Source organism: Symphodus melops, assembly GCF_947650265.1.
Source record: "Symphodus melops genome assembly, chromosome: 14".
NCBI lineage: Eukaryota > Metazoa > Chordata > Actinopteri > Labriformes > Labridae > Symphodus > Symphodus melops.
In genome coordinates, this window is record NC_136704.1 from 14,741,862 (window position 1) to 14,754,665 (window position 12,804).

At 41.4% G+C, this 12,804-nt stretch overlaps 1 protein-coding gene across 4 annotated transcripts in view; it reads right to left on the reverse strand.

Annotated features, from left to right (window-relative positions):
• sema5a (sema domain, seven thrombospondin repeats (type 1 and type 1-like), transmembrane domain (TM) and short cytoplasmic domain, (semaphorin) 5A) overlaps window positions 1-12,804 on the reverse strand; it is a 119,328-nt gene that overhangs the window by 44,345 nt on the left and 62,179 nt on the right. For all 4 annotated transcript variants that reach the window (XR_013780552.1, XR_013780553.1, XM_079361343.1 and 1 more), the window contains exons 7-10: window positions 11,755-11,968; window positions 10,296-10,581; window positions 7,705-7,840; window positions 2,841-3,045 (exon numbers count right to left, since the gene is read on the reverse strand). Coding sequence is in view for 2 of the 4 variants with exons in the window: in XM_079361343.1 (XP_079217469.1) it covers window positions 2,841-3,045; window positions 7,705-7,840; window positions 10,296-10,581; window positions 11,755-11,968 (841 nt within the window). In the remaining 2 variants the exon portion in view is untranslated. The remainder of the gene's footprint in view (window positions 1-2,840; window positions 3,046-7,704; window positions 7,841-10,295; window positions 10,582-11,754; window positions 11,969-12,804) is intronic.

Here is a 12,804-nt window from a genome sequence, read left to right on the forward strand (position 1 = left end):
TTCTGGTAGGCCTTCTGTATGTTTCTTATTTAAGTGGTTAACCTTACTGTTCATTTGATGAGGGCTTCATTTCAGTTTGGCCTTTACGTGTTCATCAAATAGACCAGCCCTCGACCTGCTACGGCGCAGTAGCTTGAGGTGCGGGGAAGCAGCTAGCCACAAAAGTTGCCTCATTAATTTGTGAGTTTTGGTCGCATAATTCCACTGGACTAGTAATCTGGGTATTTACCTCGGTAAGAGAGCAAAACTCAATGGGTTAAACTTCTGCTCGCTCTAGTTAAAGGCTACAGCCACATAAGCTCTACTACGTGGATGTAAAAAAGCACAGATGGCATCTTGTAAGAGCAGCATGGTTTGGCAGTACTTTGATCAAAAACATTGAGAGATAAAGCTGTACAGGTATGTAGGATGTGTCAGGTTATATGGAGCACAGCATAACCAGCACAGGAATGCGGACATTAACCTGCAAGGAGCACCGAAGAATGGTGGCGCCAGCACTGCTAACAAACCAATCTCACATAGTTTACCCGCTGACACTGTGAACCTGTGTTCAGCCATGTTTAAAAAGTTGTGCTCCTATCTGACTGTTTTTTTTTTTTTTTACTTTAGACTAGTTGGGTGAACTCATTTATAACAAAGTGTTCAAAATGAGGAACCAGGAACTTCCCTACACAAAATACATATAGTATATAGTGAACATCATCTCTCACTAATGTATCATATTGCATCTGGTCTGTAACAACAGTGCTGTATTTTAATACTTATTAAACCGCTTCTCCTGAAATGGCTGGGAGGTGTGACTTAGTTTAATTACTTGTCTTATCATTTAACTTTTCAAAAATCTTCTCATTTGAAGCATTTTTTCTTCTTTTTTTCATTCCTACTTTTTTTTTCTACTTTAATTACTTGTGCAGACGTCTTAATCTTTTTGTTCCTGCAACTAATCCAAAATCCCACACAGTGAGGATCAATAAACTCCTTTCTATCTTTATACTCTCCTTTCTAATTCAATGCGTGTTGACGGAGGTATTTTTAATCTTGATTAATTGTTAAAGAAATGTGTTCCAATGTGTGCAATATAATGAGCACACAATAAAACTTTTTAAGAAACTTTTCGAACACCGGCCCCTCTTTTTTTTTTCATGTACCTTCACTAACTCTTAACTTGTTTCAAAAAAAACTTTGGGTAATGATTTGCATTGAACTTGATGCTATTCGCACAAACTGCAGGACAAAAATGTCTCTGCAGGACTGAAATTTCAAACGAGGGCTGAACAATAAGAAAAAAATCGGCTGCAAGCCATGTGTTAAAAAAAGAAAAGAAAAGCAGAACCCTTCACCAAGACATCTTTGAACCCCCAGTTGGAGCGATCAGGTTTTTCCACAATGGCCCCAATCAGCACAAAGCATTTAGGTGTTAATAATAGCATGTGATTAGGTACAATATGTGCGCTACCCAATGGCCCTGGCAGAGTTTCAGATGTTTTCATTAGCGTCTGGTTAGTGTCAGGGGAACTCGCAGTGTGGGCAGCTTTGGTTCGACGCTACATTGATCACAGCACCATGCAAACAATGAAAGGGGAGTTGTTGTTTTTTGAGGGGGGGTGCCAAGCACGGAGCTGGTGAACTGGAACAGGTTGTGTGAAAGTGTGAAAGTGTGTGTGTGTGTGTGTGTGTGTGTGTGTGTGTGTGTGTGTGTGTGTGTGTGTGTGTGTACGTGTGATATCCTAAAATAAAACAGAGCCCTACAACAGGAAGAGCATGTTGACATTTCCCATTGGGCCTACGGTACATTAGCGAGATAAAGTGGGTCACTACCGTCAAATCCTGTTTAGTACACACGCTTATAATCCATATTGTCTGTTATATCACAATACAGAGTGCCAAACGCTGTATCAGGCTGCCGTCTTGCTGATAATGTTTAACTCTTTGCCAAGTCAAACATCACACATCAACACTGACTTTGATCAAACAGTTGACTGATAAGCAGGGGTGCTGTGCGGTGCACACGGGGAATACGTGTAAGGGTTAAATCACAGCTATTGGTGTGTGTTATATGTGCATGTGTGGTGTGTGTTATTACTCCATCTCACTTTGACACACGGCTTTTGGCTATTTCATGATTTGCAGGACTTCTAAGTTCTAGATTGCATTGGAGTGATATATGAAGCAGTAAATGTGTTTTTGTGCCAGTGCATATGGAGGACACATGGAGGTAAAAAAGGATCAAGCTTGTGTCAGAAGCCGAAGCTTTGCACTTCCTTCAGAGCTCTTCATCTAGTGGTTTCCTTATTCTTCTGTCAGTCTCTCTGGAAGTGAACTTCAAGGGTTTACAGCCACATAAATCTGAACAGTGAATTCATACAGTAATGATACAAACTCATGAATGGTTGGAACATTTTGTGACAATTGACAAATGATCATTTACCACTTTATTACTATTCAATATACTCTAATCTTCTTCAGTGAGTTAATGTTATTAGATTTTACTTAGAGTGCTGGCAACTGGGATAATAAGACCCTACAAGTGTCAGCACATTTCAAATGCAAAAATAGCTTTATAATGGTTGGTGTCTGGAAAAAATGTAAATAACCTCCTCACATCAAACATGTTGCAGAGACAAAATATTAAATAATATTGAGTGGGGAAAAACAGATTGTCTTTGTTTATGCCGGATTGCATTGCTCCTTTAGAAAATGTAACTGAGAACAAAGGTTTTCCGGGTATCCCCGGTATGTGCAGTATGAATGCAAGGGGACAGTGCATGAATAAAATACAGTACCATACGTGCATTAATGCAAAGTCAACACACTGCGTGCATATGCAGTGAAGTACTCACCAGTAGCCAGGTAAATGATGTGTAACAACATGTCTTTGCCCTGCACCACATCCACAGCCACGTGAGTGAAGCGCACGTTGTCCTCCATAAAATAGGGCACAGGAACCACAGGTTGGACCACCTCATGCATCAGCAGAAACTTCTGAGCGTCCTGCAGGTTTCTTTCGGTCAAGTTCACATAGGAGCCAGAGTCGATGGTGCCACACTGCGAAGGAGGAGAAGTTGAAAGGGATTATGACTACATTGATAAGACCAAAGTTCTTTGGTATAGCATGCTATGCTAATAAGCTTAAGATTTTTTGTTCAGGCATACCGACGGAGATGAGAAAGGGGAAGGATTGAATGATTAAATGAACATAGCTGAAAAGTCCTTCTCCACCTCGTTGTGATGGTTTGCTATCTCCCAACCTGAAGCCTCCGTAGTCAAAACACAGCTGCTGACTGAAGGAATGTTAGACTGAGCAAGTACTTATCTCTTTTATTAGATTCCTCCTCATATGCATATATATTGCCAGTGACTTTTATTGGTAGCTCAAATAGTAATGTTTCTAATTATTCATCTTTCCACCTCGAAAAATAAGCCAATCTTTTCAAAAACATTTTCGTCTCAGAACTTCAATGATGCTCCTCATAGTACAACAGAGAGCGTCATTATCTAAGTGCTGCAGTGTCACGCAAAGTAAGGACTCCCATTTACTTTCACCTAAAATGTTAGGACCTGCAAGGGGAGTCTAGCTGCAATAACGTTTCACATAAAAAGGTATGATTCTTTGCCACATTGTAATTTGGTTTCATCATGCATTTCTGACTCGTTCTGTGTCCGTGTAGTCCCAGGAGCAGCTGGAGCAGAGTCACAGCCACAGCACTTGGTTATTATGTGTCATACCTAATGTGATATTTCTCTCTTTAATTTATGAAAAAAAGAGTTCAGTAAAGTGAACCCACTCCAAAGGGGAATAAAGAGAGACGTATTGAGAGGTTAATAGTTATACTAGATGTGCAAAAATGTTGTGTTTTGAACTAAAAACATAGACATATCTTTAGTTTTAATAATAATTATATATATATATATATATATATATATATATATAGTTTGTTTTATTGGGGGGATAACAAACCAAACCAACTTGCCAGTTTGAAACTTCTCATACCATGATGAGAAAAAACATTTTAGCACACACTGCTGTAAGAGGCGGGATGAACTTAATGACTCACTGCAGCACTAATAGCATACTGACAACTAAAGGCAACACATACACACTAAGGTATATCTTTATGCAGCATATTGTTGCTGCTCAGGAAAGAAAATATCCAAAGTGAGTTATTTTTAACAAAACTGTGAAGGATTGGTGAAGGTGTGTTTGTGTGTGTGTGTGTGTGTGTGTGTGTGTGTGTGTGTGTGTGTGTGTGTGTGTGTGTGTGTTTGTGTGCACGCTAAGGATGTCCTACTCTTAGATAAAAGAAACCTTTAAAAAAAAAAACAGTGGATTATCTAAAAAGCTTAAAATGGGGAGATTTTTGTTGGCTCATTAAAGCTGACATTTGAAAGGTACATGGGCTTTCACAGGGCAGTGATAATACTCCTACTTCAAGTGCAGTGCCTTTTTTTTATCAACTACACAGAAAGAGAGAAAGTGAGGCATGAAGGTAGTCCAGCCGAGTGTAAGGCTGAATGAGTGAGGCTAACCATGCATGTCCCTCTCGGTGAAAGAAGTCCCAGGCTGGGGTCAGGATTGTGGATTGAGGCTCCATCCACAAAGAACAGTCCTTCTTTGAGACACAGAGCAGAGAAACCCCGAAATAATCTGTGCTCAACAATTACGCAAAACCCAAATGACTGGTACTGTTCTCATTTTGGTATTGCAGATGCGTTGCACGAGTATGCTCCAGTCTTCCTTCCTCTTTGTACTTAGTGGAGTCTGGACCTTGGGTGGTGATTAGTTCCTGCTGACTAGCTATGCTAGCGACAGCACAGACACTTTATACAGATCAATCCCTGGCCTTCCCTGGGCTGACAGATGAGAATCATGGTGGGCTTCCCCGAGATAGGCAACGGATCAGCGCCCTCGCCACATCAGGAGATGAGACATTAAAGCCCTGAAGGACAGGGGAAATGCAACACTGTGTGTGTGATTGTGTGCCTTGAATGTGTATCGTGCCTGTGTGGTGTGCGCTACATAATAACATATGTCTACGGTTTCCTATTGTGGTTTGTCCTTGCTTTGCGTGCATGGAGTTTCAGTGTCTGCATGATAGTATTTCTGCCACGGCGAGACAAAGTTAGCCTCTGACCAGTGAGCGTCTGTGACATCTGTGAACGTACACAGAGATGTATGTGGTGATTTGCTCAGCACAGTCAAGGTGAGGGACGGAAGCCTCATTTGGCCGAGGTCCCATCTGACACTCAGCTGTCCCGCTCATCATCAGCGCGCCGCACTCTGCCAGGAAAAGTGCCTCGGAGAAAAATGATTGTACAACAGCCAAATGGGCTTTTGTTGAAAATGCGTCCTGCATTATTTTAAATTACAGCATCCTGGGTAAGCTCTGATCACAATAATTTGTCAGTTTTGGCTCCAAATTATCATAAATAATGCTGAATAGAGAACCAGAAAGTATTGACACCTCTTTGAAAACAAAAACCTTCCACCAGCATTTCGCTCAGACTCTGACTTTAAATATTTTCCTACATCAAAGCCAAACAATGAATTCCTTTTTACAGTAAGCAATTACAGTGTGACAGAAAACCTATACAACACAGAGAGGGAATCAGCTCCTAACACCCAACGTACATGACTCATAGCCTGGATCAACCGAGCAGGATCAATCCGTGTGGTTCGAATAAATGGTGGGGCTTGTCTACGCAGACAGACAGGGAATTAAGCTCTCAATCAATGACCAGTATGTGTGCTAACTGATGAGTTCACAGTCATGATTATCCCTGTTTGGCAGTAATCTACAACCCTCTATATTGTGGGCGTGTTTGTTTACAGTACGTATGCGTCCAGTGGATTTTGTGGGCACTGGTGTCCCATAGGTGTGTGTTTGTGCATGCACGTGTGTAGGTGTGAGCGCACAAAGGGCTGAAAAAGAACAGGCGGACCATAAATCCTGCGCTCGTAAATCTAATCCTCCAGCATTGACAAATGCTTGATGAAGATGTCAGTGAAACCTAGATAAAGTGTGCATCGGTGCAGCGGTGAGAAGCAGCTCTTGTGGATAGAGAGGAAGAACTGGCCCTGTCTTTTTCCTTGAGTCTTGTACAAGCCTATTTATAAATATAAAACCCTATTTGTAATGTACCAATAGTATGCTAAACAGGATACATCTGTGGTCAGCACTGCTGCAAGTAGAGGAAAATAGTTATTTCAAATAATGCATTGGCAGACATATAGATGTATGGGGGCAACGTTTTCCATTTTACATATTCATACGAGTGTGCATTTCTTAAACTGTCACTGCTAGCACTTTTTCTGCACGAGCATGTCATTACAGATGTCACATCTTGATAGCAGGCATTGCAAATGCTCATGCGCGTGCAAGCTCGGCGGAGACATGATCGAGGGGCCCCTGATGGGAAGCATGTGTGGAAGTGATGTGCGTGTCACCAACTGGCAGCCAGACCTCAGAGGGAATTCAATCCCTTATGGAGAGCTGCGTGGATTAGCTCCCCCGCTATCTGCTAAGCCGGCTACAACTGAGAGCCACTTCTGCTAATAAAACATTCCCTCTGTGTCATCAGTAAAGAGCAGCGCCTTAAATCAGGATTAGAGCCCCAGCATTGCTCCGTGTGCTCCTCCTTTAAAAGATGGAATATAAACATAAAGAGCCACTTGTGAAAAACATGGAGAGTTTATTAGAAAGAGGCTGCTTTTTATTTTTATTTTTTTTAACAAAGCCAGGCTATGAAATACTTAAATGAATAATTGCACCATTGTAAAAATAACTGGATTCTATAACCAGCACTCGTGATGTGTGTGTTCATGAGTAAAGTGCGGGTTGATTGAAAGAGAGAGGAAATTAATGAGAGTGAGGAGCTCACAGGGACTCTGAGGCAGCCTCATCAGAGTGAACACACTTTTATTAGACAGGACACACCGCATGCATAAATTTCCTCGGGCATGCACCCTGCCACACAAATTGTTTGGCTGATTGTGAAGTGTGTTTGTTCTAAATTGCCTAAAGCGTGAACAAATTATCATTGAAGATTAGCCCTTAACTTTAAACTCACATGCCCATTTCATAAACTGCTTACTGCAACATGCAAGTGGTTACCATAGTAATGTCAATATTTGTCTTTCAGTTGGTCTTAACTGACTGATTTTGATCCAGACAGAAATATTCATGGACCCCTGAAGACCAATGTGATGGCAGCATTAATAACCTGATCTTTTAACTTTTCTTTTGCTTTCTAAGGAATGGAGGCGAGTTCGAGTGGGGGGGCTGCATGTGGATGGGCAACAACGAGCACTTGAGGGGCCATCGATTTGCTCAAGGGCACCTCGATAGTGTCCAGGAAGTGAATTAGCACTTGTCCAGCAACTTAAACTATATCCTTGGTCCGTACCTGAACTTGAACCAGACAACCCACTCCCCGGCTTTGTTTAATGGAGTAAAGCTAATAGGCAAGCATGTTAGCATGTTAAAATGCTGAGCTAAGCCTACCAACAACTTTACATTAAAGTTGTTAACCAAGTTGTCATATGAACATATTGAGCTCCAAAAAAAGCTGTATTGTGTCTCTCACCTTAAACAAAACTTTAGACTCTTTGTCTATTTTCAGTGTTTGTTTTATGATTTTGCTGTCTCAAAATAAAAAAAACAACAAACAAACAAAGACGAAGGCTACTCAGTTTAGTTTTCTCACCTGAAAGTCCGGGTTGGGGTTGGGGTAGGGCAGCCACGCTGACCGTGAGTTCTCCTGGTACTTGAAGGGCCCGTTGAAAACCTGTGATATGGCGCTGAGATTGAAGGCACACACCGCCGATGCAGCAATGCTGTTTCTGAATGTCAAGAAAAGAAAATGAAGGAAGAGAGACACAAGAAAGGGGATCACCGGACGGAGGGGTGGAGAGAGAGAGAAGAGGAAAGTTTGAGAAAACTTCACCGGCTACCACAGCAGTACAGAAGAAAACTGTGGTGATATTGTGTTGGTATTTGTAAAGCTGACCTCAGTATGTCTGAGTTGCTCTCAGCCAACAATACAAATCAAACTCTTGACTGGCGGACACAGAATCTGGCGTAAGTGATTGTCATTATTGGCTAATAAATCCAGCACCAGGACACAATTAAGCTGTTCAGCTTGTCTGATTAACTGTACAGATCTCAGGTCTGAAATACAGCTTTGACTTTTTGAGCTGTCACTTTCAACAAGTGCCAGCCTCTTTCCTCTGAAGAGAGAAAGTAAAGAACGAGAGTATTAGCTCTCAACTCAAACTGCGAGACTTGTGCGGTGTGAATTATAATCCAATGCGGCTGTTCATTAAACTCTGGTGCCCGCAGGAGGGGAAATGTTTCCAATACCCTTCAAAAGACTTCGTTTTCAGCAATGTGAAGGCATTGACCATAAAGAATAGATTACTCAGCTTTTAATAATGGTTTGTGTGTGTGTGTGTGTGTGTGTGTGTGTGTGTGTGTGTGTGTGTGTGTGCGCGTGCGTGTTTGTTAGCAGGAGACAAAAAAGACATAAAAGCGCAAAGTGTGTTTATGAAAAGAGAAAATTAAAGTCTTCATCCATGGACGCATCCCATCTCTTACATCCCCCCTGTGCACAATACAGTGTAAACTTTTAATACTTGGTGATAAGCCTCTTTTATGGTCTTTAAATGTGAGATGGCACTAGAATATGTGATCCTGTTTGTAGCTGCTTTCAGTGTGATGGGAGGAGAAAAATTTAGATCAAGATTTACTCTGGTTGGCAAACACCATTGTCATACATTTTGCTCAGTTTTATAAACTCAGTGTGCGCAATACAGAGGTCACATGCCAAGTTTATTCCGAGGCAGTCAAAGTGCGTTTGTTTACACAAATGACAGTGTGACGCCAAAAACACTGTGAATTATACATGAAGCTATCCTGCGGGTGCATTAAAATCAACAAAGGATAAAAGAAAAATCTGATGATAAGTGCTGGTGTGAATCAAATCAGTGTGAGCTTGGTCTCATCCTTCTCAGTGACAATCTTTTTTTCATTTTTTTTCCACAGACTATCAAAAATGCTGATGGAAATGGGATGATTGTGAAACCTAAAAACAAGATCTATCAATTTGAATCAAACTGCTTGATTAGCATGGACTCAATTATGAATGCAAATTGCAATACATAAAGGAGAAACGTAGACTTCTGGAAATCAGACAAATCTGTGACAGACATCACAAACAAATCACTTATGGCAGAAAAAGAAAACAAGTTGTCGGCGAAAAATATTTTAATTGCAAAATTGGAATGTGTTTCCAACATTAAACAAAACTGCTGTTTATAACAAGGACGGATAAAGCCTTTTTTCATCTCCTGTCTGGCTTGTGTAGCCTGATTGGCTAACTTATTATACGGTTCTATACAACAACAAAAAACTGCTTGTTTATTTTGTCTGCTGTGAGGAACACTTTATTGTGGAAAAAGTCAGCGTGGCCTGTGTGGCCATCAAGTGCATATTAAAGACATCTTTACATTAAGTTAGTGGTGAAGTCGTCTCTTAGGAAAGTCTGCAGGAGAGTGCATTGGTGAGGGAGCATATCTTTGTGACCTTTGTGTCACAAAGATATGCCATATACCAAACTTCCCAATTACCAGTGAACGCTACTGTCACATATGTACTTACAGTACTTTGTCATAGAGAAGAAGTCAACTCGCCTGCAGTAATATCAAGAAGCATCCTCCACAGTGTAAAGGTTGGTTTTCTATTCTTTCAGCAGTAAACAGTAAGTTTGACAACATTAAAACCCATACGCTTTGGTATTTGGTATACTAAATGTATTCACATTGGGGGGCAAAGGGGATCGAGTGATAAGCGAAAAGGTTCCTGGTTCTATTCACTCATGGACCCCCCACTGTGTGGACTTTGGATGTGTTCCTCCCATGTTCTCTTTACAGTAAGAACTCTCTCTTCCTCCCACATGCATGTGAGGTCAACTGGTGACTCTAAATAAATAGATGTAAAATGTGAGTGCATAGCTATCTGGTGACATGTCCATGGCGTACCTCCTCTAATGACAGCTGGGATTGGCTCCCGCCCTCACCAACAGGTATAAATAATGGTAGGCTAGAATTAATGATGGATTATGTGATCATATCTGAGTATTAAGCCAAGAACTAGGACCGACTAATGACTTACAAGGCTTTTGATTGGGTAAATATGCTTGAATCAACAGACTATAGACATGGTGATATTGTGAACACTGCACCCTTGGAACATAGGTTAAACCATTTGTAATCAATTTATGGAGCTCACAGTACTCACACATTAGTGGTGAAAATGCCATAGAGAAGCTCGAGCTCAGGCAGGTAAAACGTTCCCTGCAGCTCGTTGTAATTGAAGGGGATTTCTCCTGGTCGGGAGCAGTTCAGCCTCGCCTTCATGAAGGTGGTCCACGTGTCTTCAAGGAGGAAACGACCACCGATGTCATTCTTACAGACACGGCCTGCGCGGGAAAACACCGTGCGGCCGCAGTCGTGCTCCACCGCGTTTTCCCGGAAGAAGAAGTAGGTGAAGTTGCCGATGTCGTAAGATGAGACGAAGTTAGGCTCTGAAAAACGAGGGCAGCATAAAAAAAACTGTAAGTGAGTACGAAAGAAAATGGGGAAATAAACACAGAGAGACCTGTGAAAGATAAAGTGCCGAGAGAGGAAGAAAAACTATCCAAAGCATATATTTAACACTGTGAGAGTGAGAGCGAGTGGGAGAGAGAATGGGTTATGTGTGATGACTGATTGACTGTGTGATCACGAGGCCCACACAACAGCAGGTGATCAGGATTAATAACTACAGGCTATGTTATTAATGACTTTGTCTTGTAATAAAAAAACTCATTTTTCACTCTGGAGAACCTAAAGGTTAGGATGAGAAATGACCAAAACAGGTGTAGCGTAATAGCTCTCACCCTATCAGAAACATGCAACCCCAGTGCCACTGTTACAGCTAAGGTGTTCATCTTTATGTATGACATTATTGAATCCAAACTGCACACTTTATTCTGCCTGACAGTGATTTAATCCACCTTTAAATGAAAGTGTTTCCCCTCCCTCCCTCGTTTCAAACCTCTTCTCCTCTGCACCTGCGGAGGGCAGCTCGGAGGGGGAAAAAAAATCAATTTGCCATAAAATTAGTTATCAAACCTTTTCTCCGAAGGTTGAAACGCGATGTATGTGGTGGCTTTTAATTTATTTTTCAATCTATCTTAAACGTGAATCAGAGACACTTTCTGACAAGACAATGATTTAGCGTCTTCTCTACAGGCTGGACACCTTAAGCTGTCTGAAGGGCTCCAATCAGCACTCAGCAGAGATTTACTCCTGAAAGCGGGTCTGAGTTTTCAGGTAAAAAACGCCATTGATTTCTGAAGAATTCATAATAGTGTGCTTCTATAAGGAAGGTGAGTTCAATATAGAGGTTTTCAAGTTGCTAAGTAACTCTAGAAATAATTGATTTTACTGATAAAAGGCGACAGCACCATTATCAGGAGTTTCTGTGGCTTAGACTTCACATGGTAAATAATCTCGCAAGTATGACAAACACTTTTTATCTCCTCTGTTCGATACGCAGCGGTCGTGTTTACGTTTATTTGCGCAAAACACTAAATCCCTGCAGCGCTGATGTTCGATAGCAGTGACAGACGAGGACGAAGATGAAAAAAAAAAAAAAAGTTCATTAAAAGCTAAGGTACGTTTTTCTTTTAGCTAAACTTTCTACAGCCTCTTACCGTTCAGCCACTTGGAGTTGTACTGTGCAGTGCGCAGCGGCGGCAGGCCTCCGAGGCTGCGATAGATGGCGGGGTCTCGCCCCGAGAAGTCCATGGCCGTGGCTGCGTACAGCTCCCCACTGGAAGTGATGAGGGCGGTGGAGTTGTGCAGGGGGTTGTAGGGACACCTCGCCATCCCGCTGATCTGATCATGGATTTCTGTCAAGTTTGTCAGCTTCAATAAAAAAAAAGGACACAAGTGTAACAGATAATTAGGCATTGAAAAGATGTTACCTAGTCACCGAAAAGAAAAAATGAGCTTGATTGCTTGTAATAATCTTCTGAGAGAAGAGACCTTAAGATGCATTCCAGTGTTATTTCTAAATATCAACTCTTTGTCAAACCTCCAGAAAAATATAAGCGAGGGCAACAGAGGGCAACATTAAAATGCAAACCGCAGAAGTCTGGTTATGCTTTGTTTGTTGCTGCCAATATGCAAATAATGCAGGCAGGGGAAAAAAAGCCCATCTCATTATGTTTTGTTTGGTTTACATCTACTGCCAAACACACACAAAGATATATGTGAGCACAAACCTTCAGGAGCAGAAAAAACATAATCAGAGAACACATTTAGAATCATTAGCTGCGTATAATGCACAAATGGAGCAGCTGCTTTAAGTCCAATGTTAAGAAACCATCTGCTAGGAAAGTGAAATAGGCCCAAACCAGGCTTCTTCAATAAAAAAAACCCCATTGGCTGCAGTGTGTCATTGGTTTGTAAAAGAAGAAGAAGAAAAAAAAAAACATCTGCTTGTCTGGTTATAACATTATTATACCACATCTTTGAGAAGCCTCTCTGAGCCTAAAAGAGGCTTCATGTGAGATTCAGTATTCCTCCGTATTCTGCCTTTGAATATGAGGCCAAATCCGACTCCCTGCATTTTAAAAATACTTTTACAGCATGACCCTGGCTTAGCCCTGACACACTGCACCGGGTCCTGGTTAAGAAGAAATATACAAGGCATAGCTCAGTGACTCAGCCTTGAATACTAAAGAGGGGAAATGCATTTT